Source organism: Gossypium hirsutum, chromosome A04, assembly GCF_007990345.1.
Source record: "Gossypium hirsutum isolate 1008001.06 chromosome A04, Gossypium_hirsutum_v2.1, whole genome shotgun sequence".
NCBI classification, from domain to species: domain Eukaryota; kingdom Viridiplantae; phylum Streptophyta; class Magnoliopsida; order Malvales; family Malvaceae; genus Gossypium; species Gossypium hirsutum.
This window is the reverse complement of record NC_053427.1, coordinates 8,126,317-8,153,948: the sequence shown is the minus strand read 5'-3', so window position 1 is coordinate 8,153,948 and position 27,632 is coordinate 8,126,317. Positions and strand designations below refer to the sequence as shown.

Below are 27,632 nucleotides of genomic sequence, written 5' to 3'. Positions count from 1 at the left end.
GCTAGGATTTCCCCTTTCCAGTCTCTGACTATGAGTCCCGAAAATGATCTTTGCGTTTTAAGGTCCACTGCTGCATCGAAGTTGATTTTGTAGAAACGTTGAATCGGGGGCCTCCATTCTACACTTATCGGGCTAAAGGCAAGTTTTCCTCGTTTAATGCTATTCAGTTCTTGTAAATACTGTACGCTGAATCTTGCCGTCTCTGCTCCTGACATTTTCTTGCCTTCGTGAATCCACTTGTTTCTAGCCGACCAGATAGCCCAGATGGTGCAAAGAAAGTATCGACAGATATCAGTACTGCTGTTTTGCACGAACCAGGTAAACCATTCCATAAATTCCATATTTGCTACTCTTTCAGGCCATTCATATTGTAAGCTATTCCATGCAAAGGAAACATTCTTTGATAACTTTATAATTTAATTTTTTATTGTTCCCATTTCTCAAACCTTTTCCCTATTTTTCACAGCTTGATCGTTTTGATGTATAAAGGTCTTGTTTGGTTCGAGGCACTAGAAACATGATTTTCCTCACCTAGGACCATAAACACTTTTAACCATCATGCTATCACATAATATTTACCATAATTTTCCTTTAATCTCTAGTGTTTTCTATTAAGTAGTTTTAGAAACAAAAATATAATCACTTTGATTTTAGTCTCATGTTGGTCAAGTGTTTACGGGTTCATCTTTTTTAGAGCAATTTCCGAGTTCATCTTAAATACCACATAATTTATAAAATAAAATTAAAAAATATGATTTATCTTGGGTATCCAAAGTAGGTAGGCTATGCATTTCTCGATTCATCTTGGATATCCCATATTATATACTTTCATTCCCTTATTGGTGAAAAGTTGAAAAAATGTGATGAAACGAAATCAACCAATACAAATAACCCAACTTCAAATTTTATGCACAATCACAATCAAATATGTATTTTCTTTTTCCCTTGTGTTTATGGGTTGGTTCAATTTATTTGCAAGAATGAAAGGCTGGTGAAGTAGAGAAGAATGAAGAATGAAGAAAACAAGGCATACCCAAATGAATCAAAATCAAACAATGTGTTGAAAGAAATTGGTGAGAAAATGTAAAATAAGTGAAAGAAAGAAAGAAATTCAAATTTAATTTAACTTTTGTATTTCTTAAAAAAATGTAAAAGCATTCCACTTGGTGTAGTGCAATTGACTAGCGCTGCGACGTCGTTATACTAATTTTGTTGATAGAAAAAGAGTTCGGGTTCAGAACAAAAATACTTTTAAATATTAATTTAAAAGAAGTGGATAAGTTTAGGTACAAATTCTGTATTTAAGCTTGTTTTAAATTTACAAATAAATGGTAGTGATTCCAATACCATGCACTTAAAGTCAAAATATTATATATATAGAAAATATGAATTAATTAAAATATTATATATATAAAAAATATGAATTAATTAAACGTATCTTTTAATTTAAATATGAAATAATAATAAGTTTAATCGAGTTTAGACTTTTACATAGTAAAAATTAATTCCAATTTTCATACTCGATTTGAGGCTTAATTATATTATTTACAATGAGTTTTAAGTTTTGCATTGAAATGTTTATTAAGGTAGTCAACACTGTATTATTGTATGATAAGAACAAGATTAATATTAATTAACTATTTATTAATACGATAAATAACTTTTTTTTTAATTTTATCATCACATTAAACAAGCAATAGTATTAACCAAATAAATTATGTAATCTGACCTTGTATTGATATTAAATTACACATATTATTTTAAATTAATTATCAAATAATTAATCTTACAATTCTATGCCAATTAAAAACAAAATTTTGCAGTATAAGTAGATGTATTAATCAGTGGTGGAGTCAGGGCTGGTAAGCCTAAAATGAAAAATTTTCTATTTAAGTCATTTATAATTTATAAAATTTTAAATTAATAATGATAAAATTGTACTTTGACATTAAAAAAATAATAAAAAATGATTTCATCTAAAAATTATAAAGATATAAACTATAAAAATATACAATTTAATTCCGGTCTCATAAAATTTATTGGCTCTTAACCTTCCTAATAAGTAAAAAGTTAGCCAATGATGGAGCTAGAGGTTGCTGGCAGGGGCCTCGACCTCTCTAAAATGGAAAAATTATCATTTAAGCCATTTATAATTTATAAAATTTTAAATTAATAATGATAAGATTGCACATTAATCCCAAAAATGATAAAAATCTGATTTAATTATTTAAAAATTATAAATATATAAACTATAAAAATATACAATTTAATCCTAGTCACAAAAATTTTCTTAGCTCTTAGCCTTCCTAATAAGTAAAAAGTAAATTTTGGTACTAGAAATAGATTCATTAGCTAGCGGTGGAGCAAGAGGTGACTTGGCAAATGTCTCGACCTCCTAAAATAAATTTTTTTATTTAAATATTTTATAATTTATAAAATTTTAAGTTAATAATAATAAAATTACATTTTAACTCTAGAAAATGATAAAAAATTAATTTAATCTTTTAAAAATTATAAATATATAAACTATTAAAATAATAAAATTATATTTTTATTATCGTAAAAATATACAATTAAATTCTACCCTCCAAAATCAATAAAAATTTGCATAGTATAAATAGATGCATCAATCTCCAAAGAATCCTACTTTTTGCATGGTTACTCATTTGCATTTTACCCTTTTATGAATGAAAATTCTCAACGTATGGATATTAAATTATCTTTTATTATGTGATAATAACAAAAATAACGTATAGTAATAAATAAATAAATAAATAAATTAAGAGTTTTCTTGAAAAATAACATTATAAATTAACCTTAAAATATCTCACTAATTAATAAAAAAACATTTGGATAAATAATAATTAAAAAAATACATTTTCATCGAAATTGCATCTAATGAAATACCAAAAAAAAATCTTAATATAGTAGTATTAATAATCAATAAAAATAGATTTGTTTAAGGTTAAAATATATTATCTTATAAATTAAAATAAATATTTAATTAGGTACTTCAATATGAAGTAACCTCAATTTCTTTTTAAAAAATAATTTTAAAATTTAATTAGGTACTTCAAGATTAAGTAACCTCAATTTCTTTTTCAAAAAATAATTTTAAAATTACTAAATCACTTATCGAATATTTATTAATTTATAAAAATTCTTTTAATATATGGTTTTAATATAAAATATTATTAAAAAATATATTTAGAACTTGTTTGAAATAATTTATAAGAGAAGAAAAATTTCCCACCCAAAAAAAAAAAAAACAAGGAAAATTTCAATCGTCACTTGCACACTATTATCATTATATAATTCAGGCATTCTCTTCTCTCTCTTTTGTCTCAGAAAAGTATCATTATTACACCTTCACTTCCTCATACCCATTTTTCAGTAGTATTCCTTTACCAGAGACATATAAGTTGGATTTTCTTGATGATTGTTTTTGGGTTCTTGGCGGTGAGTTGGGAGAAAGGGTTTCTCTGATTTTATATTTATGTCAGCTAAAATCTAAAAAAAAGTGTCAGAGAATAATAAAAACAGTAGAACGTTAACCCAGAATGGTTGGGATTCTTTGTTATGGTAATGTGTTTACTTTTACAGGCAGAGAAGTGATATAACTTTGTGAGCCATGGAGCCAGTTGACATGGAGGAGGATATTTCTCAACTACTCCCTGCTGATCCTCTTCCTTTTGCCAGAAGGTGGTTGAGGTTTCTTCTCATTTTTCTTTCCATAGCTTAGCTGATGATATGGGATAAAGTTACTTCATTTTTTTTATCTACTATGTCAAAAGCTAATGTAAGAAGTTGCGATGTTTTCTGCGTTTGTTTGTTTATGCAACAGCTACCAGCTTGAAGCATTAGAGAAAGCTATCAAGCAAAACACAATAACTTACTTGGAAACTGGATCTGGCAAGACAATGATCGCCATCATGCTTCTCCGCAGCTATGCTTATCTTATCCGCAAGCCCTCACCCTTTTTCGCTGTGTTCTTGGTTCCCAAAGTTGTTCTGGTGAAACAAGTGTGTCAAATAACATATCTTTCTTTTCAATTCATGCCATTATCAATGTTGTTTTTAAAAAGAAGCTTTTGATTTGTTGTATCTCTTCTGATTTACATAATGATTAGCAAGCTGATGCTGTGGAAATGCATACGGACTTGAATGTTGGAAAGTATTGGGGACATATGCAGGTCGACTTTTGGGATGGGGAGAAGTGGAAACAAGAAATAGATAAATATGAGGTGGGGTTTTCTATATATATATATCATTTAGTTTATATGGTGGTGATTCAGAGCAAATACTTATTCATCATGTTGATTATGTATGTGCTATGTGATGTGTGATGTACTAGCTACTTCACCGACATTTTCTTTGATTTGTTTTACATAATGTTTTCTGTTTCTAAGTAACTGTTCATTTTTCTTCTTTCTTAGACATGGTACATGCAGTTAGCAATAACATGTATTTCTGTCATTTCTTATTGACAGGTGCTTGTGATGACACCTCAAATTTTACTTGATGGATTGAGGCATCGCTTCTTCAATATAAACATGATAAAGGTTTTGATAATTGATGAATGCCATCATGCCCGAGGAAAGCATCCTTATGCCTCTATTATGAGAGTTAGTTGTCTTTCCATTCATCTTTCATTAGATTTTAATTTTGTTTACTATAAGCATCATCATGATTCTTATCATATATATATGACTGCATTGTTGTATGTTTTGTCTTATTGATCTTATGATAGTTCTCCACAAAATTTATATGTATGTTTAAATGTGGAAAGCTATGCATTTAACTATGTTTAATTAAATTGTATACATTGACGGCTTACACTTATAAAACTGTCAGATGTTGTTTTCTATCTTTTACATTAAGTGTGTTTTACTTCATAGCTATAGCCAGACATGATTTTTATGTACTCAGGGATTTCTTTTCGTTATAGGAATTCTATCATCGCCCGTTAGAAGCTGGTGCATCTAATCTTCCTAGGATTTTTGGGATGACTGCTTCTCCTATAAATTCAAAAGGTGATATTAGCAAGCTTTTAGTTTAGTTATTCGTTATACGTGTTCCTTTTTTTTAATAGTATTTGAATTTTTTTTCCCTGTCTATTACCTTAGGGGCAAACTCTGCTGATAGCTATTGGCAGAAGATCCATGAATTGGAGACTATTATGAACTCAAAGGTCTTTTTCTGTTTCTGTTCATTTCAGATTTTATGCTTATGTTGATGATTTGATCTTTTGAGACATAAGTGTGTCATTCAAGGAAGATGACATTTCAATATTTATACGGTATGTTTTCCTCTATTGAAGGTGTATACGTGTGTAAGTGCATCAGTGCTTGCTCAGTTTGTTCCATTTGCGACTCCAAAGTTCAAGTTTTACCAACATATGGCAATTCCAAATGTTTTATATTCACACTTGGTAGAGGAATTGACTGTTTTGAAAGTAAAGGTGCGTATTCTTTGTTGAAATCTTTTGCTATGTCGCCAGTTTAATGTGAGAAATTTCCTCTCTTCTATGAGTGACTTTTTACTAGTTAGTAAATTTGGATTTTATTTTGGCTGCTGTATGCCTGTATCCATAGTTAAAACAACTTGCACTTAGCATGACATTTTTTTTTACTAATTTAGTACTTGGGATGCAAAGAGGAGTGAAAATAGTGTTCTCATGGATTATTATCTATCCTTCTTAGTGTTAGTTGAAATTTGAAGGTGTGAATGTGATTCTTTTGCTCATACTTCAACATGCATTTTTCGTTTCCTACTAGGATACTGAGTATTGACAATAGATGCCCTGATTTTTAGCATGAATGTTCGTTGGATAATTTGGATCTTGAAGCTTCTGCAGCAGAATCTACAAGAAAGAAACTATCAAAGATACATTCAGCTTTAATACATTGTTTATATGAGCTTGGTGCTTGGTTGGCTCTGAAGGTACCTTTTTAGCCAATTATTTTTGCCAAAGTGCAATATATATATATCATCAAGTCTGTTCATTTTTAATAGGCTGCAGAGTGCTTTTCATGTTATGAAAGTGAGCTTCTTATGTGGGGGAAATTGGATGTCTTTGGTGAGAAAATTATTAGGAGCTACAGCGTGGATGCTTTTCGTGCAATTGAAACATGCATGCCATCTGGTACTTGTATTTTCCTCTTAGAGTGAGTTAATAATATGTTGTGTTTATCATTTTTCTTAAATATATTCTGTTTTTATGTTTCCACAAATAGGTCTGGATTGGACCATAGCTAATGATGTTAAAGGCAGTGTGGCTGCTGGGTTTCTTACCACAAAAGTTTTATGCCTTATTGAATCTTTATTCGAATACAGGTAACATGGTTATTACTGATAATATTTTTATGCGGTGTTCTATCGGTTTACCAAGTGCTGATATAGTATTGCCTCCTTTGAAAGTTATCTTTCTGCTCTCTGATAATTTCAAGTTTATTCTGGGAATATTTAATACAACAAAGATTAAAGAATGGTTTGCTGTGTATTTTTCACTCTGGTTGGTAAGCATTAATAACTAAAGGTAATGAGGCCATCAATAGAGATGTATAGAGGATTTTAAGGAATGAATTTGACAAAATTGATCTACAAACCTCTTCATTCCATTGCCCTTGTTTTTGCTTTTCATCATTTGTGACATTTTGTTATGTGCAATAATGCAGGGTGTTGAAGGACATAAGATGTATAATTTTTGTTGAGAGGGTTATAACAGCTGTTGTGCTACAATCGCTATTCAGTGAATTGCTTCCCAGGTACAGTAATTGGAAGACTAAGTACATTGCGGGAAATAACTCTGGATTGCAGAATCAGACAAGGAAAAAACAAAATGAAATTGTAGAAGAATTCCGCAAAGGCATGGTATGTCACGTACAATAGATAAGTAATGTATCTGTTATCCACTGCATTCGAATGATGGTATTCCATTCCTGCAGGTTAACATAATCGTTGCAACTTCAATTCTTGAAGAAGGCTTGGATGTTCAATCATGCAACCTAATTATCAGATTTGATCCTTCACCAACAATTTGTAGTTTCATACAGTCTCGAGGACGTGCTAGAATGCAGAACTCAGATTATCTATTAATGCTGAAGAGGTAATAATCTATATTTCTAATCCTTGCCAAATATTATTTCTCAAGTTTTAAAATCTTTATTACTAGTGCTGCCACAGATGACTTTTTTTCCTTTTTCTTTTTATATATAAGGTTACCATTAAAACACCTTCAAAGTATTATGCAATCACGTTTGGTAAAAAGCATTTGGAATCCTATTAATTTGCTTGATTTTTATACTTCTGAGAGCCTTAACAGTGCTCTGGTTTGATTATTGTAGCGGGGATTTTTCTACACATTCTCGACTGAAGAACTATCTTACTAGTGGAGATGTAATGAGAAAGGAATCTTTATGCCATGCATCATATCCTTGTTCTCCTCTTTGTGAGGGCTTAGATGATGAAGAGTTTTACCATGTTGCGAGTACAGGGGCATGTATGACTCTTAGTTCTAGTGTTGGTCTAATGTACTTCTATTGCTCACGTCTCCCTGCAGACGGGTTAGTGATTATTAATATTGGTTGTTGCACATTCTGTTAATATTTAATGAATTACTTCTTCCTTTTTATTTAGTTAGGGCCCTATTCATGGCTTCATAGTTTTTACTTCTTTCTTGTATTTGTTTGTTCTCTCTAGGTATTTTAAACCTATTCCGAGGTGTGTTATAGACAAGCAAATGGGGCTTTGCACCCTCCTTCTACCCAAGAGTTGCCCTATACAAACTGTTTGTGGTCAGGGTGATGTAAAAAACATAAAGAAAAAAGCATGCTTTGAAGCATGCAAGAAACTCCATCAAATTGGTGCTTTAACAGACAATCTTGTTCCTGATATTGTTTTTGAAGAACATGATGTGGAAGAAATTGGTAATAATAATGCATGTCCTTATTTTCTTTATCTCCAATAATTAATGTATGTAATTTCAAGATATATAAAGTTGTTAGAAGAAGTATCTGATTTTCCTTTATTTTATTTAATTATTTGATTTGTAGAAAAGGAGCCCTATAATGATGATCAACCTATTTTCTTTCCACCTGAACTAGTAAATAAGGGTTCACTGGACTCCATGACAAAGTACTACTGCTACTTAATGGAGTTGAAGCAGAACTTTGATTATGAGGTTCCTGTTCATAACATCATGCTTCTTGTCAGGAATCAGTTTGACATGGATGAAAAAGTGTGAATATTGAGTTAGAAGTTGACAGGGGCACATTAACAGTTAACATGAAATATATTGGACTAATACGTCTTAATTCTGACCAGGTACTATATATTTTTTAAATTTTATTATTGTTCTAGGGTGATAAGAATAGAAAATATATTGTAATGCGTTCATAATTTAACATTTTACCCTCTGTGCGATTTTTCCATTTTGGTAGGTTATCTTATGTAGAAGGTTTCAGCTTGCAGTTTTTCAAGTACTTATGGATCGTAAAGCTGAAAAGTTGGCAGAGGTGTTATGTGACCATACCTTGGGGAATAATTCTGAAATTGATTATCTACTCCTCCCATCAAATTATGTGGGCCAGAGTCCTCTGATTGATTGGTTGTCAGTTACTTCTGTCACATTTTCTTATGAAAAGGCCTGCAAGAATCATGTGAACTGCAATGCTGATATGATACAGATCAAAAGCGGTCTGGTGTGCACTTGCATGATCCAAAATTCTTTGGTCTCTACTCCTCATAATGGTCATGCTTATATTATCAGTGGTCTTTTAACTAATATAAATGCAAATTCACTTTTGAGGTTGAGTGATGGACGCGTAATGACTTACAAGGAGTATTATGAAAAAAGGTAAGCATTTCTTTAGTAATTTTCCAAAGAATTAATGTGAATATGCGATGCTTATGTTTCTGGTTATTAACTGTATTCTCATGTGACATTACAGCCACGGTATCAATTTATGTTATAGTCAAGTCTCTTTCCTTGCTGGGCGACATATTTTCCCGGTGCAAAATCACATTCAAAGGTGCAGAAAACAGAAAGAGAAAGGCATGTTGTCTCTCATCATCTTGCCTTTTTGAGATTAGTAAGGATAGCTTTGGATGATCTTTGTAATTCAACTTTTAAGAACAAATTTTCATATTGGAAGATTTTTGTAGAGAAACTAAGATTTTCGCAATATCTGGTACGAAATCGGTTTTGTCTAAGTTTTCATACCGGTTCAGTTTATTTTAATATTAAATTTTTTTATTTATGTTGCAGAATCAAGTAACGCATTCGTAGAATTGCCTCCTGAGCTTTGTTGTGTAGTAATGTCTCCCATATCGATCAGCACATTTTATTCTTTCACATTTCTTCCATCAATCATGCATCGACTCGAGTCTTTGCTCCTTGCTACCAGCTTGAAAAAGATGCATTTGGATCATTGCGTGCAAAATGTTGCCATTCCAACCATGAAGGTGAGCTAGCATACTTTTGAATTCCTCTTTTCAGAGCCACCTATGCTTTACAGAAATATGTATTACATCTTAAAATTATCTGCTGAAGTATTATTGAGAAAACAAACAGCATGTATCACATCCTTGTGATATGTACTGTTAAGTGTTGCATTTTATATGTTTGTGTTTTGACTTGGCTCAACTATGCTTGGTAGGTTTTGGAGGCAATTACTACCAAAAAGTGCCTAGAAAACTTTCATTTGGAATCACTAGAGACTCTTGGTGACTCTTTCTTGAAGTATGCTGTTTGTCAACAGCTTTTCAAAAAATATCAAAATCATCACGAGGGCCTTCTTAGTATTAGGAAGGAAAAAATTATTTCAAATACAGCTCTGTCCATGCTAGGATGTGACAAGAAACTTCCTGTAAGTTGTCTTCTAGATATTTATTTAATTTATCCAATTGTGTTGTTATATAGTCAGTTCTCTCTTTAATATGCTTTGGAAACTGCAGGGGTTTATCCGTGATGAGCCTTTCGATCCCAAAGACTGGATGATTCCTGGATATAATTGTGGAAGTTACTCATTAAATGAGGAAACACTGTGTAATGCAAAAAAAATATATGTTAGAGGAAGAAGAAAGCTGAAGTTTAAGAAGGTTGCTGATGTTGTTGAGGCACTTATTGGTGCATACCTTAGCACGGGAGGCGAAGCAGCTGGATTACTATTTTGGATTGGATCGGTATAAGTATTAATTTCACAAATATACCATATGAAAGACATTTTAAAGTGCGGGCCGAGAAGTTTGTTAATGTCCAGCACTTTGAGTCCCTTCTACACTATTCATTCCAAGACCCTTCTTTGTTGGTGGAAGCATTAACCCATGGTTCTTATATGCTTGCTGAAATTCCAGGATGTTATCAGGTGATAATCTGCTATACGAATGACACATTAAAATTTTTTTTTCATCATATGTATCTTAATGTCTTATAATCATGGGTAGTTGGTTCATTTTTCTCTCTCAAGTTTAAATTGAACATAATTAATACTTTTTCCTTGCAGCGGCTGGAATTTCTAGGGGACTCCGTTTTAGATTATCTTATTACTCTGCATTTATATAATAAATATCCTGGGATCACGCCAGGATTATTAACGGATCTTAGGTCAGCATCTGTTAACAACAATTGCTATGCATTATCAGCTGTAAAGGCTGGATTTCATAAGCACATTCTCCAAAGTTCACAGAAGCTTTACAAGGATATAAAAGAAACCGTTGAAAGTTTTCAGGAATTATCGTTGGAATACACTTTCGGCTGGGAATCTGAAAAATCTTTCCCCAAGGTTTGCATTAGATTACGATTACCACTCTTGACTTGATTATTTACATAGCAATGCTTCCTTGTCAGAGTTCTTATTTCGTGAAGCAGTGTAGAGTAATGGGTTCTTAAAAGCATTATTTTTATCACCATTGCTCTCGCTTAGAGCTGAAATCATTGTTGTGAATGTTTCTTAAATGATCTTATTATGACAGGTACTCGGTGACGTGATGGAGTCACTTGCTGGAGCTATTTTTGTTGATTCAGGATACAATAAGGAAATCGTATTCCAGAGTATAAGGCCACTGTTGGAGCCCATGATTACTCCGGAGACTCTGACGGTTCACCCTGTCAAAGAGCTATATGAGCTGTGTCAAAAGGAGCATTATGAACTAAGAAAACCCATTGTTTCACATGAGGATGGTATTTCTTCTATTACGATAGAGGTTGAAGCAAATGGGAAGGTATTCAAGCACACATCCACAGCTTGTGATAAGAAGATGGCCAAGAAACTGGCTTTCAAAGAAGTTTTGAAGTCTCTAAAGGGAGCCAATTTCAGCTAGATTTTGCATTTGACTTGAGCGGAGATTGAACATATTGCCTTGCAGTAGCTTTAGCAAAGCTTGAAAACATAGGTGACTGATGTTCATTAAATTAACTATAATTATGACAGAGGTAAGTGCTCTTATTATTAAACAATAGTATAATTATGGTAACTAAGGAATATCGAATTGGCGAAGGTTGAAAATATCAATAATTATTATTATTTTATTATTTAGTCCATAAATTAGAGTGATTGTTTTTAATCTAAATTTATTAATTTAATTTAACCAAAAAAAACAACAGAGAATGAAATACGAAATAATTGAAGATAACTAATACAAAAGATAAATCTTAGGGAAGAATCTACTTAAATTTTATCTATTATTTTAAATATAAATTAAACGATTTATTTGCTTATATTTTTATTCGTAGAAAATTTTAAATTATATGAATATTTTTTTTAAGAGTAAGAACAATTAATTATGGGTTGATTAATTGAAATCATTTTTCAATTAAAACTTCTATTGTCACACTAAATTAATTTGTAAATTGTCTTATTAAATTTGACTTTAATTTGATTGATTTATGTCATCTTATTTTGAGGGTTGCAACTCTACTTATGTTAGATATACTCTTAAACAGTGACTTTTGTTTAATTGAAATAAGCATATATAATTAGGAATAAGAATAAATATTTATTATGTAAATTAGAAATCAAATAATAAGATTCATTGTATGTTTAATCTTCTTTAGGTATTTAAGGAATTTAGTTCGTAATATCGAATGAAAAAATTTAAAAGTCAAAAAAACAAGAAGACATAAAGAAATTTAATAAAATTTCTAAAGAAGTTAAAAGGAGATCTTTAATCTCGAAGGAGATTCGCTTTTTAGTTGGCGTCGGTTGTGCTTTTTGAGTTTTTTTTTATATTTTCTGAGTGCTCTCTTATGTCTTCTTCTAATTATTATTTATAGATTTTAAAATGTTTAGAAACTCTAAAAATTGAGTTTTTTCGCGTAAAAGGGAAGCAAGATATGAAATCGACACGGGCTAGCACATAGCGTGTGGCCAGCCCATGTGGATCCTGAAAACAGTTCTTTTTGTTCGATTTTGACTTTTTTTTTACTTTCTTTTTATACTCATCTAAGTATAGAAATATGAATTTAAAATATTAGAAGTATCAAATTCATTAATTTATATAATAAATCATTCAAAAACGCATCAAGAATGAGATTAAAAATCTGTTACTTTTATGGCTTATCAAATATCTTCATACTTAAGCGTTTGCTTGTCCTCAAGCAAAATTTTCAACTCACAATTAAAATTAATCTTTTCTCAACTTATAATTCTCATAAATAATGTTTCGAAATAATTCACAAATAATCATACATTGATAATTCAACTAAGTTTCATTGTCGATTTTGTGAAATTTAAGTATCAGGATCCATATAGCCAGGGACAGGCCCGTGTATCCAGGCCGTGTGGGTTAAAAATATTTTTTTTGTTTTTTTTAAAATTAATTACTTTTAAAAAAATAACATGAAATCAAAATTAAGAAAATTAGCAGTGTTAACACTCGAGTTGCCTCCCAAGAAGCTTATTTAAAGTCTAAACTTGACTTACCTTGTGCGCACAGTTATGAAGGTTTGCGGAGCCAATGCTCCTCTCTATCATTTCTAAATTCATCACCACTATAAAGTTTGAGTCGATGACCGTTTACCTTAAATGTGCCATATGCTGGATGGGTTACCTCTATCGTACCTTATGGCAAAAAAAGTTTTTACTACGAATAGGCCAGACCATCTTAATTTTAGCTTTTCAGGAAACAACTTGAGCTTTGAATTGCATAAAAGGACAAGATTTCCAACTGTGAATTGTTTGGGCTGCTTATCGTGGCGTCGATTTGTCGCTTTTTTATATAGTCTTGAGTTCTCGTAAGCATTCGCTCGCCGCTTATCTAACTCATTCAGTTGCATCAATCTCTTCTCACCTGCCAGTTTAAGATCATAGTTTAGGAATTTTATTGCCCAAAAAGCTTTGTACTCGAGTTCAAGCGGTAAATGACAAGTTTTTCCATATACCAGTCTATAAAGAGATGTTCTTATGGGTGTTTTATATGTAGTCCTATAAGCCCATAAAACGCCATCTACTTTTATCGCTCAATCCTTTCTATTTGACTCTACAGCTTTTTCTAGGATGCATTTGAGTTCTCGATTCGCAACTTCAACTTGCCTACTAGTTTGAGGGTGATAAGTGGTAGCTGTTCTATGATGCACCCCATACTTCTTAAGAACTATATCAAATTGAGCGTTACAAAAATGCGTACCCCTATCACTAATAATCGCTCTAGGTGTTCCAAATCGAGAAAAGAGCTTTTTAAGAAATCGAACTACCACTCTAGCATCGTTAGTAGGAAATGCTTAAGCTTTTACCCATTTTGACATATAATCGACTGCTACTAGGATGTATTTATCACCAAAAGAGTTAGGAAATGGGCCCATAAAATCAATGTCCTAGACGTCAAAAATTTCACATGAGAGCATATAAGTTTGAGGCATTTCATTATGTTTAGAAATACTACCTGCTCTCTGGCATCTATCACAAGGAGCAACATACCTGTTAGTGTCCTTGAATAGTGTGGGCTAATAAAAACCTGATTCAAGTGTTTAATGTATTGTCTTAGTCCCACTGTAATGTCCTTCTGTTGATCTTGAGTGGTAGTGTTCTAAGGTTTTACTCGCTTCTGATATTGTAACTCACCTTCAAATTACTTGATCTGCACATACACGAAAAAGAAAAGAATCCTCCCAAAAATAATTTTTCATATCGGCAAGGAATAATTTCTTTTGATAATGTGTCAACTATTTTGGTAGGATGTTAGCATATAAGTAATTTGCGATATTCGCAAACCAAAGGACTTCAGAATCGGTTATAACTAAGAGTTGTTCCTTAGGCAATGAGTCATTTATCTTATTCTCATTAAGCTTCTTGAGATGTAAATTCTCTAGTTTGGAAAGGTAATCTGCTGCAAGATTTTCAACTCCCTTCTTATCCTGGATTTCCAAATCAAACTCCTGCAATAATAAAATCCATCTTATAAGTCGAGGTTTTGCATCTGATTTAGTTAGGAGATAGCGGAGAGCTGAATGGTCAGTGTAAACAACAACTTTAGATAATATCAAACATGGTTTAAATTTATCGAATGCAAAAATCACAGCTAGCAATTTTTTTCTGTAGTAGTGTAATTTTCTTGTGCATCTGTCAATGTCTTGCTGGCATAATAAATTGGCTGAAAATGCTTGTCTCTTCGCTGTCCAAGAACTGCGCCTACTGTAAAATCACTCGTATCACACATTAGTTCAAAGGGTAAATTCCAATCAGGTGCAACCATAATCGGGGCAGTAATTAATTTTTCCTTAAGAGTATTAAATGTTTCTAAGCATTCTTAATTAAAATCGAAGGGCACATCTTTTTCTAGCAAATTCGTTAAAGGCTTAGCTATTTTAGAAAAATATTTAATAAACCTTCTATAGAGCCCAACATGTCCTAAAAAGCTTCGAATAACCTTAACTAAACTAGGCGGAGGTAATTTTTTAATGGTTTCAATTTTACTCTATCAACCTCAATTCCTTTACTAGAAATTTTATGGCCTAACACAATCCCTTTTCGAGCCATAAATTGACATTTTTCCCAATTAAGCACAAGGCTTGTTTCCTTGCATCTCATTAAAACTCGTTTTAAGTTTTTGGATAAAGATGGAAAGAATTACCGAATACCGAGAAGTCGTCCATAAATATCTCCATAATGTCTTCTACAAGTTCATCGTTGAACTTCCTATATTCAATACAAACTCTCCATCCTGTGACTGTTCTCATTGGAATCAACTCATTCTTCTCATTGGCTACAACAGTCATGCCTCCCTTATTAGGAACAACCTGCACAAGACTTACCTAAGTACTATAAAAATAGGATAAATAACTCCAGCATCTAGAAGTTTAATTACTTTAGCTTTAACGACTTCCCTAATAAACTAACTATAATTACGAAAAATGTAAGTGCACCTATTGAACAATAGTATAGCTATGGTGAGTAGGGAATATTGTATCCACGAGGACAAAAAGTACTAGTAATTACCGTTTTTCTATTATTTAGCCGATAAATTGGAGTGATTGTTTTTAATCTAAACTTACTAATCTAATTAAACTAAGAATACAACAGAGAATGAAATAGGAAATAATTAAAATAACCAATGAGAAAGACAATATCCAGGAAAGAATCCACCTAAACTTCACCTATTTTCTGAATCTGAATTAAACGGTTTATTCACTTGTGTCTTGATCCGTAGAAATCCCTAAATTATGTTAATATCTCTTTCGAGAGTAAGAACAACTTATTCTAGGTTGATTAATTGAAATCTCTTTCTAATTAAAACCCTATTGTCGCACTAACTCGATCTATGAATTCTCCTATTAGATTTAACTCTAATCTGGTAGATTTATGTTTTCCTATTTCTAGGGTTGCATTCAACTCCACTCAATTATGCTATATCTACTCTTACAGATGGACTTTTGCTCCACTGAAATAAGCATATTAAACATGAATTAATATTCCAGAAATATTAAAATAAGAAATAAGCATACATAATTGAGAACAAGAATCAAGTATTTATCATGTAAATTAGAAATCAAATAATCAGATTCATCATATGTTTCATCTTCTCTGGGTATCTAAGGAATTTAGTTTAGAATCCCGAATAAAAACATCTCAAAGTTAGAAAAACCACAAGACATAAAGAATTCAATAAAACTTCTAAATAAGTTAAAATAAGATCTTCAATTTTGAAGGAGATCCACTTCTGAGTTGGCTCCGATGGTGTTCTTCGAGTGTTTTATTTAATCTTCTCTGAGTGCTCTCTTATGTCTTCTTTTAATTGGTATTTATAGACTTTAGAATGGTTAGAAACCTTAAAAATTAGGTTTTTCCGTGTAAAAGGGAAGCAGGGTGCCAAATCGACACGAGCTGGCACATGGTCGTGTAGCTAGCCCGTGTGAAATGCCCATGCCATGTGGATCCTAAAAATAGCTCTTTTTGTCCGATTTTTGGCTTGTTTTTCGCTCCTTTCACTCCCTTATGCTCACCTAAGTATAGAAACATGAATTTAAAGGATTAGGAGCATCAAATTCACTAATTTACATAATAAGCCATCTAAAAAAAACATCCAAAATAAGATTAAAAATATGCTATTTTTATGGCTTATCAAGGACTCAACTTGTAGAAGAGTATTTGGGTTACCTTCCTCAACCAGGGTACATTGATTGAGAACAAATACTTTGCCCACATTCAAACTGTTCGAATAGAGTGTGTGATTGTGATCACTGTCGTTCCTCAAAGTAAAAATTTGATCATTTATGGGTAAAGGGCTTCAAAAATACTTTCTTTTCAAGTTTAGTAATAAACTTCAATTGTCACTAACTGCTCATACTTGTTTGACAAGCCCTTTCCAAGGGACAGTTGATGATATGATTGGTCTCATGGGAAGAGATTATGGGGACTTTCAAGGGAAAAATATGATCCTTTATGGGTTAAGGGCGGTGGCTATTGCAACTTGGAGACTTTTCCCTAAGTACATTAAGCATATAAGCTTGATAGAGAGTATTTTGATTTCGAAACAGGCTAAAGAACTTACCTCTACCCTAAGCATTACAAAATTTAAACACTGCAAATGCTTGAGATTGAAGATAGAAGGAATTATGAGTTGGAATAGATAGTTTCATTGTCTCCAAGTATGTTCATTTACTTTGCTGGCCTCACCCAGTGAGTGGCAGCCAGTGCTTGATGATCTGTTTCTCCCATCCCAGGTTTGTTAATTGATAGGAATGATGGATAAGTCTTTATTTGATCCAGATCTGGGTTTTGAACGATTGAAATTGTAGGGGTTCTTCGAGTTTGTTCATGTGTATGCTTCTTGATGAAGAACTTCATGTTGGTCCATGTAAAAACACTAAAACATTTAGAAAAAGGGAAATATATGCATTGCATTTGTTTTGATGGCATGAATAGTACACAGTAATATCATTTAGAAGTTTCTCGATCAGCTGTTAACATGAAAAGTATCTTCTGGTTAGAAGTTATATTTTATTTGTTCTTTAACTTTTATTTTAAAAGAATTTACTATTTGTTCCCAGTTCACCACCTCTATAATCTGTTATATCATTTCTTCAAACCTTAAGCCTTCCATTAGATTCTTCTTTCATTGTTATGGTGATAAGGAAAATAAAAATGTTTAAGATGGTTTGTGCTATAAAGACACACGTATGTGTTGCTTGGAAATTAGAGGATGCAAGTTTACTTCCAAGTGTCATAGATGTCAATATTCATATCAATAGTGTTTACTGAGGTTCCTTTGCTGTTAGTGCTGTCCCATTTTTGTGTCGCTGTTTGATCCATGTCTGAGTGACTGTTCGTTGTATCCATTTTTTAATGAGTTTTTGGTGGTTGTTCTGATTTAGGTTATGGCTGAGGTTTTAATGACATGTGTATCCGCATTGATGGTGTTGGTGCTTACGCTCTCTGAAATGAAATAAGAGGCCCTATCGGTGGCAACTTATGAAACATTTTGGGATTTTTACTTGTATAATACAAATTAAAAAAATTAAATATTGTAATGGCATGTCAATATCATTATTCATCAAAATGGGGTGTTTGAAACGGTTCCAAGAGGTGAAGGGAGAGAGATGGGTGGCACCCATTTTATTTTTGACACAATAATTGAAACATCATCACAAAATGATGTGTTAAAAAAATTATTTTTTAAGGATGGAGTATTTTCCTATAATTTATATATCTTTTGGATTTTTTTTTAATTTTTGTTATAAACTTTTTTAAAATTTTAATTTTTATAAATTTGATTTTTGAATTAAAGTTTTCTTTTTTTTGGAATTTTTATATGCTTTTTTGAAAATTTAGAAATTTTGATATGTTTTAGGGGTATTTTTGCACATAGTGTCGTCAATCTCTCTCCCTCCCTCCACCAAAAAAAATAAAAAAATTTTATATTGGTGTCGCCTATCTCTCCCCCTCCTCCGTTAAAAAATATATATTTTTAAAAGAATGATGCTTCAATTATTATGCCAGGAAAAACATGGGTGCCGCCCATCTCTCCCTCTCCTCCTCTTGGAATTGTTTCAAACACCCTATTTTGGTAAATAATGGTATTGACATACCATTTCAGTATTTAAGTTTTCAAATCAAAAGTAGTTAATTTAAAATTAATTTAAATTTAAAATGCACAATTAAATTATATGTTTTTTAATAAAATTAGAATATGCTTTAATGATTTTCATCTTTTATAATAATTCAAATAAATATTGCTAAATTATTGTTTTTTTATTTAAAAAAAACGAGTAATATATTTATAAAATATCTAGTCCAATATATTTTAAATTAATTTTTAAATTTAATAATAATGTGAGTGATGCAATAATAATTAAAAAACATGATAAGTAGTTCAACATTGTTTTAAAATATAAAATATGTAATTAAACTTGGAAAATAAAAAAGATGCGAAAACAATGAGTGGTTATGTTGTAATATTCCCAATCTCTTTTTTGTTGGGTGATTTTGGCCATTTGTTGGCCAGCACCATACCCCAAAAAATATTTTTTTAATCAGATAAAGGGGTGCCGACTATCAGTGTGCCAGCACTCAAATTTAAAAAAATACATAGATACCGACTATCTAATTCCCATAACTCAATTTTACTGTTCATTTTAAGTCATTTGAGTTGGATAAATATTTTTAAATTAGGATTATTTTTATAAATATTTTTTTTTGGGGTCAAATGGGTAAAATAGTCACTTTTTGCATGGTTACTCATTTGCATTTGTAAAGGGTGTCTTCTGCCTTTACCCTTTTATGAAAGAAAATTCTTAACGTATGGATATCAAAGTATCTTTTATTATGTGATAATAACAAAAAAAGAAGGTATAATAATAATTAATTTAAAATTAATTAATTAAGAGTTTTCTTGAAAAATAACATTATAAATTAACGTTAAAATATCTCACTAATTAATATAAAAAATTTTGGATAAATAATAATTAAAAAATACATTTTCATCGAAATTGTACCTAATAAAATACCAACAAAAAAAATCTTAATATATTAGTATTAATAATCAATAAAAATACATTTGTTTAAGGTTAAAATATATTATCTTATAAATTAAAAACAAATATTTAATTAGGTACTTCAATCTGAAGTAACCTCAATTTCTTTTTTAAAATATAATTTTAAAATTTAATTAGGTACTTCAACATTAAGTAACCTCAATTTCTTTTTCAAAAAATAATTTTAAAATTTAATTAGGCACTTCAGTAGTAAGTAACCTCAATTTCTTTTTCAAAAAATAATTTTAAAATTTAATTAGGCACTTCAGTAGTAAGTAACCTCAAATTTTTTTCAAAAAATAATTTTAAAATTACTACATCACTTATAAATATTTATTAATTTATAAAAATTCTTTTACTATATGGTTTTAATATAAAAATATTATTAAAAAATATATTTAGAACTTGCTTGAAATAATTTATAAGAAAAGAATAATCCCCCCCCCCCACAAAAAAAAGGAAAATTTCAATCCTCACTTCACATTATTATTATTTTTATATAATTCAGGCATTCTCTTCTCTCTCTTCACTTCCTCATAGCCATTTTTCAGTAGTACTCCTTTACCAGAGACATATAAGTTGGATTTTCTTGATTATATGTTTTTGGGTTGTTGGCGGTGAGTTGGGAGAAAGGGTTTCTCTGATTTTATATTTATGTCAGCCAAAATCTAAAAAAAACAGTAGAACGTTAAAAAATGTCATGTGTAACCCAGAATGGTTGGGATTCTTTGTTATGGTAATGTGTTTACTTATACAGGCAGAGAAGTAATATAACTTTGTGAGCCATGGAGCCAGTTGACATGGAGGAGGACATTTCTCAACTACACCCTGCTGATCCTCTCCCTTTTGCTTTAACAGACAGTCTTGTTCCTGATATTGTTTTTGAAGAACATGATGTGGAAGAAATTGGTAATAATAATGCATGTCCTTATTTTCTTTATCTCAAATAGTTAATGTATGTAATTTCAAGATATATAAAGTTGTTAGAAGAAGTATCTGATCTTCGTTTATTTTATTTAATTATTTGATTCGTAGAAAAGGAGCCCTATAATGATGATCAACCTATTTTCTTTCCACCTGAACTAGTGAATAAGGGTTCACTGGACTCCATGACAAAGTACTACTGCTACTTAATGGAGTTGAAGCAGAACTTTGATTATGAGGTTCCTGTTCAGAACATCATGCTTCTTGTCAGGAATCAGTTTGACATGGATGAAAAAAGTATGAATATTGAGTTAGAAGTTGACAGGGGCACATTAACAGTTAACATGAAATATATTGGACTAAAATGTCTTAATTCTGACCAGGTACTATATATTTTTTAAATTTTATTATTGTTCTAGGGTGATAAGAATAGAAAATATATTGTAATGCGCTCATATTTTAACATTTTACCCTCTGTGCGCTTTTTCCATTTTGGTAGGTGATCTTATGTAGAAGGTTTCAGCTTGCAGTTTTTCAAGTACTTATGTATCGTAAAGCTGAAAAGTTGGCAGAGGTGTTATGTGACCATACCTTGGGGAATAATTCTGAAATTGATTATCTACTCCTCCCATCAAATTATGTGGGCCAGAGTCCTCTGATTGATTGGTTGTCAGTTACTTCTGTCACATTTTCTTATGAAAAGGCCTGCAAGAATCATGTGAACTGCAATGCTGATATATTGATACAGATCAAAAGCGGTCTGGTGTGCACTTGCATGATCCAAAATTCGTTGGTTACTACTCCTCATAATGGTCATGCTTATATTATCAGTGGTCTTTTAACTAATATAAATGCAAATTCACTTTTGAGGTTGAGTGATGGACGCTTAATGACTTACAAGGAATATTATGAAAAACGGTAAGCATTTCTTTAGTAATTTTCCAAAGAATTAATGTGAATATGCGATGCTTATGTTTCTGGTTATTAACTGTATTCTCATGTGACATTACAGCCACGGTATCAATTTATGTTATAGTCAAGTCTCTTTCCTTGCTGGGCGACGTATTTTCCGGGTGCAAAATCACATTCAAAGGCGCAGAAAACAGAAAGAGAAAGGCATGTTGTCTCTTATCATCTTGCCTTTTTGAGATTAGTAAGGATAGCTTTGGATGATCTTTGCAATTGAATTCAACTGTTAAGAACAAATTTTCATATTGGAAGATTTTTGTAGAGAAACTAAGATTTTCGTAATATCTGGTACAAAATAGGTTTTGTCCAAGTTTTCATACCGGTTCAGTTTATTTTAATATTAAATTTTTTTATTTATGTTGCAGAATCAAGTAACGCATTCGTAGAATTGCCTCCTGAGCTTTGTTGTGTAGTAATGTCTCCCATATCGATCAGCACATTTTATTCTTTCACATTTCTTCCGTCAATCATGCATCGACTCGAGTCTTTGCTCCTTGCTACCAGCTTGAAAAAGATGCATTTGAATCATTGCGTGCAAAATGTTGCGATTCCAACCATGAAGGTGAGCTAGCATACTTTTGAATACCACTTTTTAGAGCCACCTATGCTTTACAGAAACATGTATTACATCTTAAAATTATCTGCTGAAGTATTATTGAGAAAACAAGCAGTATGTATTACATCCTTGTGATATGTACAGTTAAGTGTTGCATTTTATATATTTGTGTTTGACTTGGCTCAACTATGCTTGGTAGGTTTTGGAGGCAATTACTACCAAAAAGTGCCTAGAAAACTTTCATTTGGAATCACTAGAGACTCTTGGTGACTCTTTTTTGAAGTATGCTGTTTGTCAACAGCTTTTCAAAAAATATCAAAATCATCAAGAGGGCCTTCTTAGTATTAGGAAGGAAAAATTTATTTCAAATACAGCTCTGTCCATGCTAGGATGTGACAAGAAACTTCCGGTAAGTTGTCTTCTAGATATTTATTTAATTTATCTAATTGTGTTGTTATATAGTCAGTTCTCTCTTTAATATGCTTTGGAAACTGCAGGGGTTTATCCGTGATGAGCCTTTCGATCCCAAAGACTGGATGATTCCTGGTTATAATTGTGGAAGTTACTCATTAAATGAGGAAACACTGTGTAATGCAAAAAAAATATATGTTAGAGGAAGAAGAAAGCTGAAGTTTAAGAAGGTTGCTGATGTTGTTGAGGCACTTATTGGTGCATACCTTAGCACGGGAGGCGAAGCAGCTGGATTACTATTTTTGGATTGGATCGGTATAAGTATTAATTTCACAAATATACCATATGAAAGACATTTTAAAGTGCGGGCCGAGAAGTTTGTTAATGTCCAGCACTTTGAGTCCCTTCTACACTATTCATTCCAAGACCCTTCTTTGTTGGTGGAAGCATTAACCCATGGTTCTTATATGCTTGCTGAAATTCCAGGATGTTATCAGGTGATAATCTGCCATACGAATGACACATTAATGGTGCAATTTTTTTTTTCATCATATGTATCTTAATGTCTTATAATCATGGGTAGTTGGTTCATTTTTCTCTCTCAAGTTTAAATTGAACATAATTAATACTTTTTCCTTGCAGCGGCTGGAATTTCTAGGGGACTCCGTTTTAGATTATCTTATTACTCTGCATTTATATAATAAATATCCTGGGATCACGCCAGGATTATTAACGGATCTTAGGTCAGCATCTGTTAACAACAATTGCTATGCATTATCAGCTGTAAAGGCTGGATTTCATAAGCACATTCTCCAAAGTTCACAGAAGCTTTACAAGGATATAAAAGAAACCGTTGAAAGTTTTCAGGAATTATCGTTGGAATACACTTTCGGCTGGGAATCTGAAAAATCTTTCCCCAAGGTTTGCATTAGATTACGATTAGCACTCTTGATTATTTACATAGCAATGCTCGCTTATCAGAGTTTTCTCCTTATTTTGTGAAGCAGTGTAGAAATGGGTTCTTAAAAGCATTATTTTTATCACCATTGCTCTCGCTTAAAGAAAAAATAATTGTTGTGAATGTTTCTTAAATGATCTTATTATGACAGGTACTCGGTGACGTGATGGAGTCACTTGCTGGAGCTATTTTTGTTGATTCAGGATACAATAAGGAAATCGTATTCCAGAGTATAAGGCCACTGTTGGAGCCCATGATTACTCCGGAGACTCTGAAGGTTCACCCTGTCAAAGAGCTATATGAGCTCTGTCAAAAGCAGCATTATGAACTAAGAAAACCCATTGTTTCACATGAGGATGGCATTTCTTCTATTACGATAGAGGTTGAAGCAAATGGGAAGGTATTCAAGCACACATCCACAGTTTGTGATAAGAAGATGGCCAAGAAACTGGCTTCCAAAGAAGTTTTGAAGTCTCTAAAGGGAGCCAGTTGTAGCTAGATTTTGCATTTGACCTGAGCGGAGATCAAACATCTATTACATTGCCGTAGCTTTAGCAAAGCTTGAAAACATAGGGGACTCGATTTGCAGTAGAATATTTGGGTTACCTTCCTCAGCCAGGGTACCTTGATTGAGAACAAATACTTTGTCAGCATTCAAACTGTTCAAATAGAGTGTGTGATTGGGATCACTGTCATTCCTCAAAGGAAAAAATTGACCCTTTATAGGTGAAGAGCTTCATAAATACTTTCTTTTCGAGTTTAGCCATAAACTCAATTGTCACTGACTGCTCATACATGTTTGACAAAACCTTTGCACGGGATAAATGATGGTATGATTGGTCTCATAGGAAGAGATTATGGGGACTTTCCCCCAAGTACATTAAACATGTACGCAAATTCATAAGCTTGATGGAGGGGACTAAATAACTTACTTCTACCCTAAGCATTACAGAATCTAAATGTTGAAATACTTATATATTTATTTAGATAGATAAATCTTATTTAGATAGATAAGTTTTATTTATTTTCTAGGAATATTTTATTTTATCTTTTAGAATAAATGTTTCAGTAGTTTATTAGAATAAGAGAATTATTTTTCCAATTAGGATTATGACTTTTTTTAATTTCAGTTATTTAGTTAGTAATATAGAACAATTTTATTAAAAGTTCTCTTGAGAACTTTCATGGCATCTGAGTTATGTTAAATATCTAGTAACATCATGGTTAAAATAACCTTCATTGGAGATAAGAAATCTAGCAATCAAATAGAAGAAGAAAATTCTACTGATGAAACAATTACCGAAAGTACAATGACTCAAGGGACAGAGGCGTCTCACCTTTCTTTTCAGTTGACATTTCACGAGATGAATGGCAAGAATTATCTGGAATGGTCACAGTCTGTAAAATAAGCAACTGATGGGCGCTACAAGCTAAGTCATTTAACTGGAGAAGTCAAGCAACCATAAGTGGGCGATCCAAAGATGAGCAAGTGGAGGTCAGAAAATTCTATGATAATTGCGTGGCTTATTAATTCCATGAAAACATCTGTAGGTAAACCTTTTCTTTTTCTCCCAACTGTTAAAGATGTTTGGGACGTTGTGAAAGACACCTATTCAGATTTAGAAAACGCTTCACAGATCTTTAAGCTAAAAATAGAACTTTGGAAAGCTAGGTAAGGGGAAAAGGAATTATAACGAGATGATGTCTCTTTAGCAAGAACTGGATCAATATTATAATGATGAATGAGAGTGTCGTGGACATGGTGTAAAAGCTATGAAAAAAAAAGAGAATGAACGAGCTTATTTGTTTCTAGCTAGTTTAAATAAAGTATTTGATGAAGTTAGAACTCGGATCTTAGAGAAAAAATCACTTCCAAAACTTCGTGAGATTTTTTCTGAGGTTAGAAGAGAGGGAACAAAGAGAAAAGTAATGTTAAGTCGGGATTTGAAGCTAATGATGATAATTCTGCTCTTGTAATTATTAAAAATAATGATAATAGTGAAAAAAGGAAAAAAATCTTGGTACGATCGCTGCAAAAAAATTGGTATACTCGAGAAACGTGTTGGAAGCTTTATGGAAAACCGACAAATGAAAGAAAAAAAGAGTGGCAATAGTCGTGGTTCACAATTAGAGGATAGTAGAGCTTTCCAAACAACTAATGGAAATTATGAGGGCCAAAGTTCTCTGGAAGGGTCTCCATTCACTAAGGAACAATTAGAGCATCTGCGCAAGATTTTTCAATCACTATAGTTTCGGATGAATTCTTCTATTCCTAACTCATCAAATAATCCTTCTTTCTATTTTTCCCAATCAGGTATTGATTTTTCTTTTTTACTATTTAAGATATTTGTTTAAATTCAACCAATAACTACTTTATGTTTAAATTCTGTTTCTGATTTTGATAAGGTTATGATTTGGTATTATAGGCTTGGACATCATAATTTTTACTATTTAAGATATTTGTTACCTAATCTATTTAAAAATAAAAGTCCTTCATATTACTGTGAATTTTGTGAATTGGCTAAACATCATTGGTCATTCTTTCCACCTCAAAAATATAAAGCCTCCAAACATTTTTCGTTAATTCATAGTGATGTTTGAGTGCCTTCAATAGTTTCAACTTTTTCAGGAAAAGGTTGGTTTGACACATTTATTGATGATCGTACTCATATTTGTTGGATGTTTTTATTAAAAGATAAGTCTGAAGTTAAAAATGTGTTTCAGTCTTTTTATGCTATGGTGAAAACACAATTTGGTGTGAAAATAGAAGTATTTCGGAGTGATAATGGTCGGGAATTTTTTGTGACCAATTAGGTGTTTTCTTAACCAAACATGGAATAGTCCACCAAAGTTCTTGTACAAATACACCACAACAAAATGGGATTGTAGAAAGAAAAAATCGACATCTTTTGGAAGTAACTAGAGCCTTGATGTTCACTAGTCAGGTACCACGTTATCTTTGGGGCGAAGCCTTATTAACAACTACATATCTTATTAACTCCTTTTCGTCTTTCTAAAGATAATTTTCCTACTACATATCTTATGAACTCATTTTCGTCTTTTTAAAGATAATTTTCCTAACTTTAAATTGATCACAGATTTATCCCTCCGAGTTTTTGGGTGTAGTGTTGTTGTTCATCTTCACAACCAAGATAAATTAAATCCTAAAGCAAAAAATATGACTTTGTTGGCTATGCTTCTAATAAAAAGGGTTACAAATGTTATGATCCAATTGATAAGAAGATTATTGTTACCATGGATGTTACATTTGTTGAAACACAAACTTTATTTTGATTTTAATAATTAGGGAGGGAATTATAGTAAGGAAGATTCTATAATTGATCAAGAAAAGACTAGGAATATACAACATATGGATTCTAATAATAGGGAAGGCGAATTTATGATTAACACAGAAATTAATGAAGTTAATGTTAATAAAAAGGAATATGAATGTGTAGAGTCTGATCATGAGAATAAAGAACAAATAAATGAGTTAATTGTTTACTCAAGAAGAAATTGAAATCAAGAAAGTGGAATACACCAGATTCATCACCAAGAATCTGACTCGCAAGATCTTGTCAAAAGTCCAGGTAAAACTCATAATCCAGCCAATGAGTTTTCTGATTTAGATATTCCAATTGCTAAAAGAAAATGTGTTAGAAATATTATCAAATATCACATGTCTAACTTTGTATCCTACAAAGCCTTGTCTTCGATATTCTTAACCTTTGTTTCGTGTCTCAATACTATAAAAATACCCAAAAATATGAAAGATGCTTTACAGGTTCTTGAATGGAAGGAGGCTATTTTAGAGGAGATGCGTGCTCTTAAAAAAAAGGTACATGTGAAACAATGGAATTACTTGTAGGGAAAAAAATAGTGGTCTGTAAATGGAAATCTGTAGGGAAAAAATAGTGGTCTGTAAATGGGTGTTCACAACCAAATTCAAACTAGATGGATCTTTAGATAGATACAAAGCCCGGTTGGTGGCTAAAGAGTACACTCAAACATATGGGATAGATTATCTTGAAACATTTGCTCCAGTAGCCAAATTAAATTCCGTTAGAGTCCTTTTATCAATTACTATTAATCTTGATTGGTTTTTACAGCAGCTAGATGTGAAGAATGCTTTCCTAAATGGGAAACTTGAAGAAGAAGTTTACATGGATCCTCTTCCGAGTTTTGAAAAAAAATTTGGAACTTGAGTATGTAAACTTGAGAAATCTTTGTATGGTCTAAAGCAGTCTGCTCGAGCTTGGTTTGAACAGTTCACTCAAGTTGTTAAAAAACAAGGTTACTCACAAAGGCAAGCTGATCACACAATGTTCTGTTGACATTCACAAAAAG

At 31.9% G+C, this 27,632-nt stretch overlaps 2 protein-coding genes across 2 annotated transcripts; both read left to right on the top strand.

Annotated features, from left to right (window-relative positions):
- The first annotated feature begins 5 nt into the window (after positions 1-5).
- Positions 6-11,529, top strand: LOC107948745 (endoribonuclease Dicer homolog 2). The gene is given in 26 exon segments (XM_016883378.2): positions 6-138; positions 248-318; positions 3,604-3,702; positions 3,845-4,022; positions 4,130-4,243; positions 4,490-4,624; positions 4,948-5,032; positions 5,126-5,190; positions 5,320-5,460; positions 5,814-5,942; positions 6,015-6,144; positions 6,236-6,335; positions 6,677-6,872; positions 6,947-7,107; positions 7,346-7,564; positions 7,701-7,927; positions 8,054-8,230; positions 8,233-8,324; positions 8,441-8,856; positions 8,951-9,054; positions 9,268-9,464; positions 9,659-9,868; positions 9,957-10,170; positions 10,173-10,366; positions 10,505-10,783; positions 10,974-11,529. Coding segments are annotated over 24 exon segments (4,182 nt in total). The 5' UTR covers positions 6-138; positions 248-318; positions 3,604-3,631; the 3' UTR covers positions 11,322-11,529.
- Positions 11,530-19,958: 8,429 nt separating this feature from the next.
- On the top strand, positions 19,959-24,245 carry LOC107948746 (endoribonuclease Dicer homolog 2). Its single transcript, XM_041110858.1, has 9 exons — positions 19,959-20,376; positions 20,503-20,774; positions 20,891-21,309; positions 21,404-21,507; positions 21,726-21,922; positions 22,116-22,325; positions 22,414-22,824; positions 22,970-23,248; positions 23,437-24,245. The coding sequence occupies exons 1-9, from the start codon at positions 20,253-20,255 to the stop codon at positions 23,782-23,784; spliced, it is 2,364 nt and encodes a 787-aa protein (XP_040966792.1). The 5' UTR covers positions 19,959-20,252; the 3' UTR covers positions 23,785-24,245.
- Positions 24,246-27,632: the final 3,387 nt, after the last annotated feature.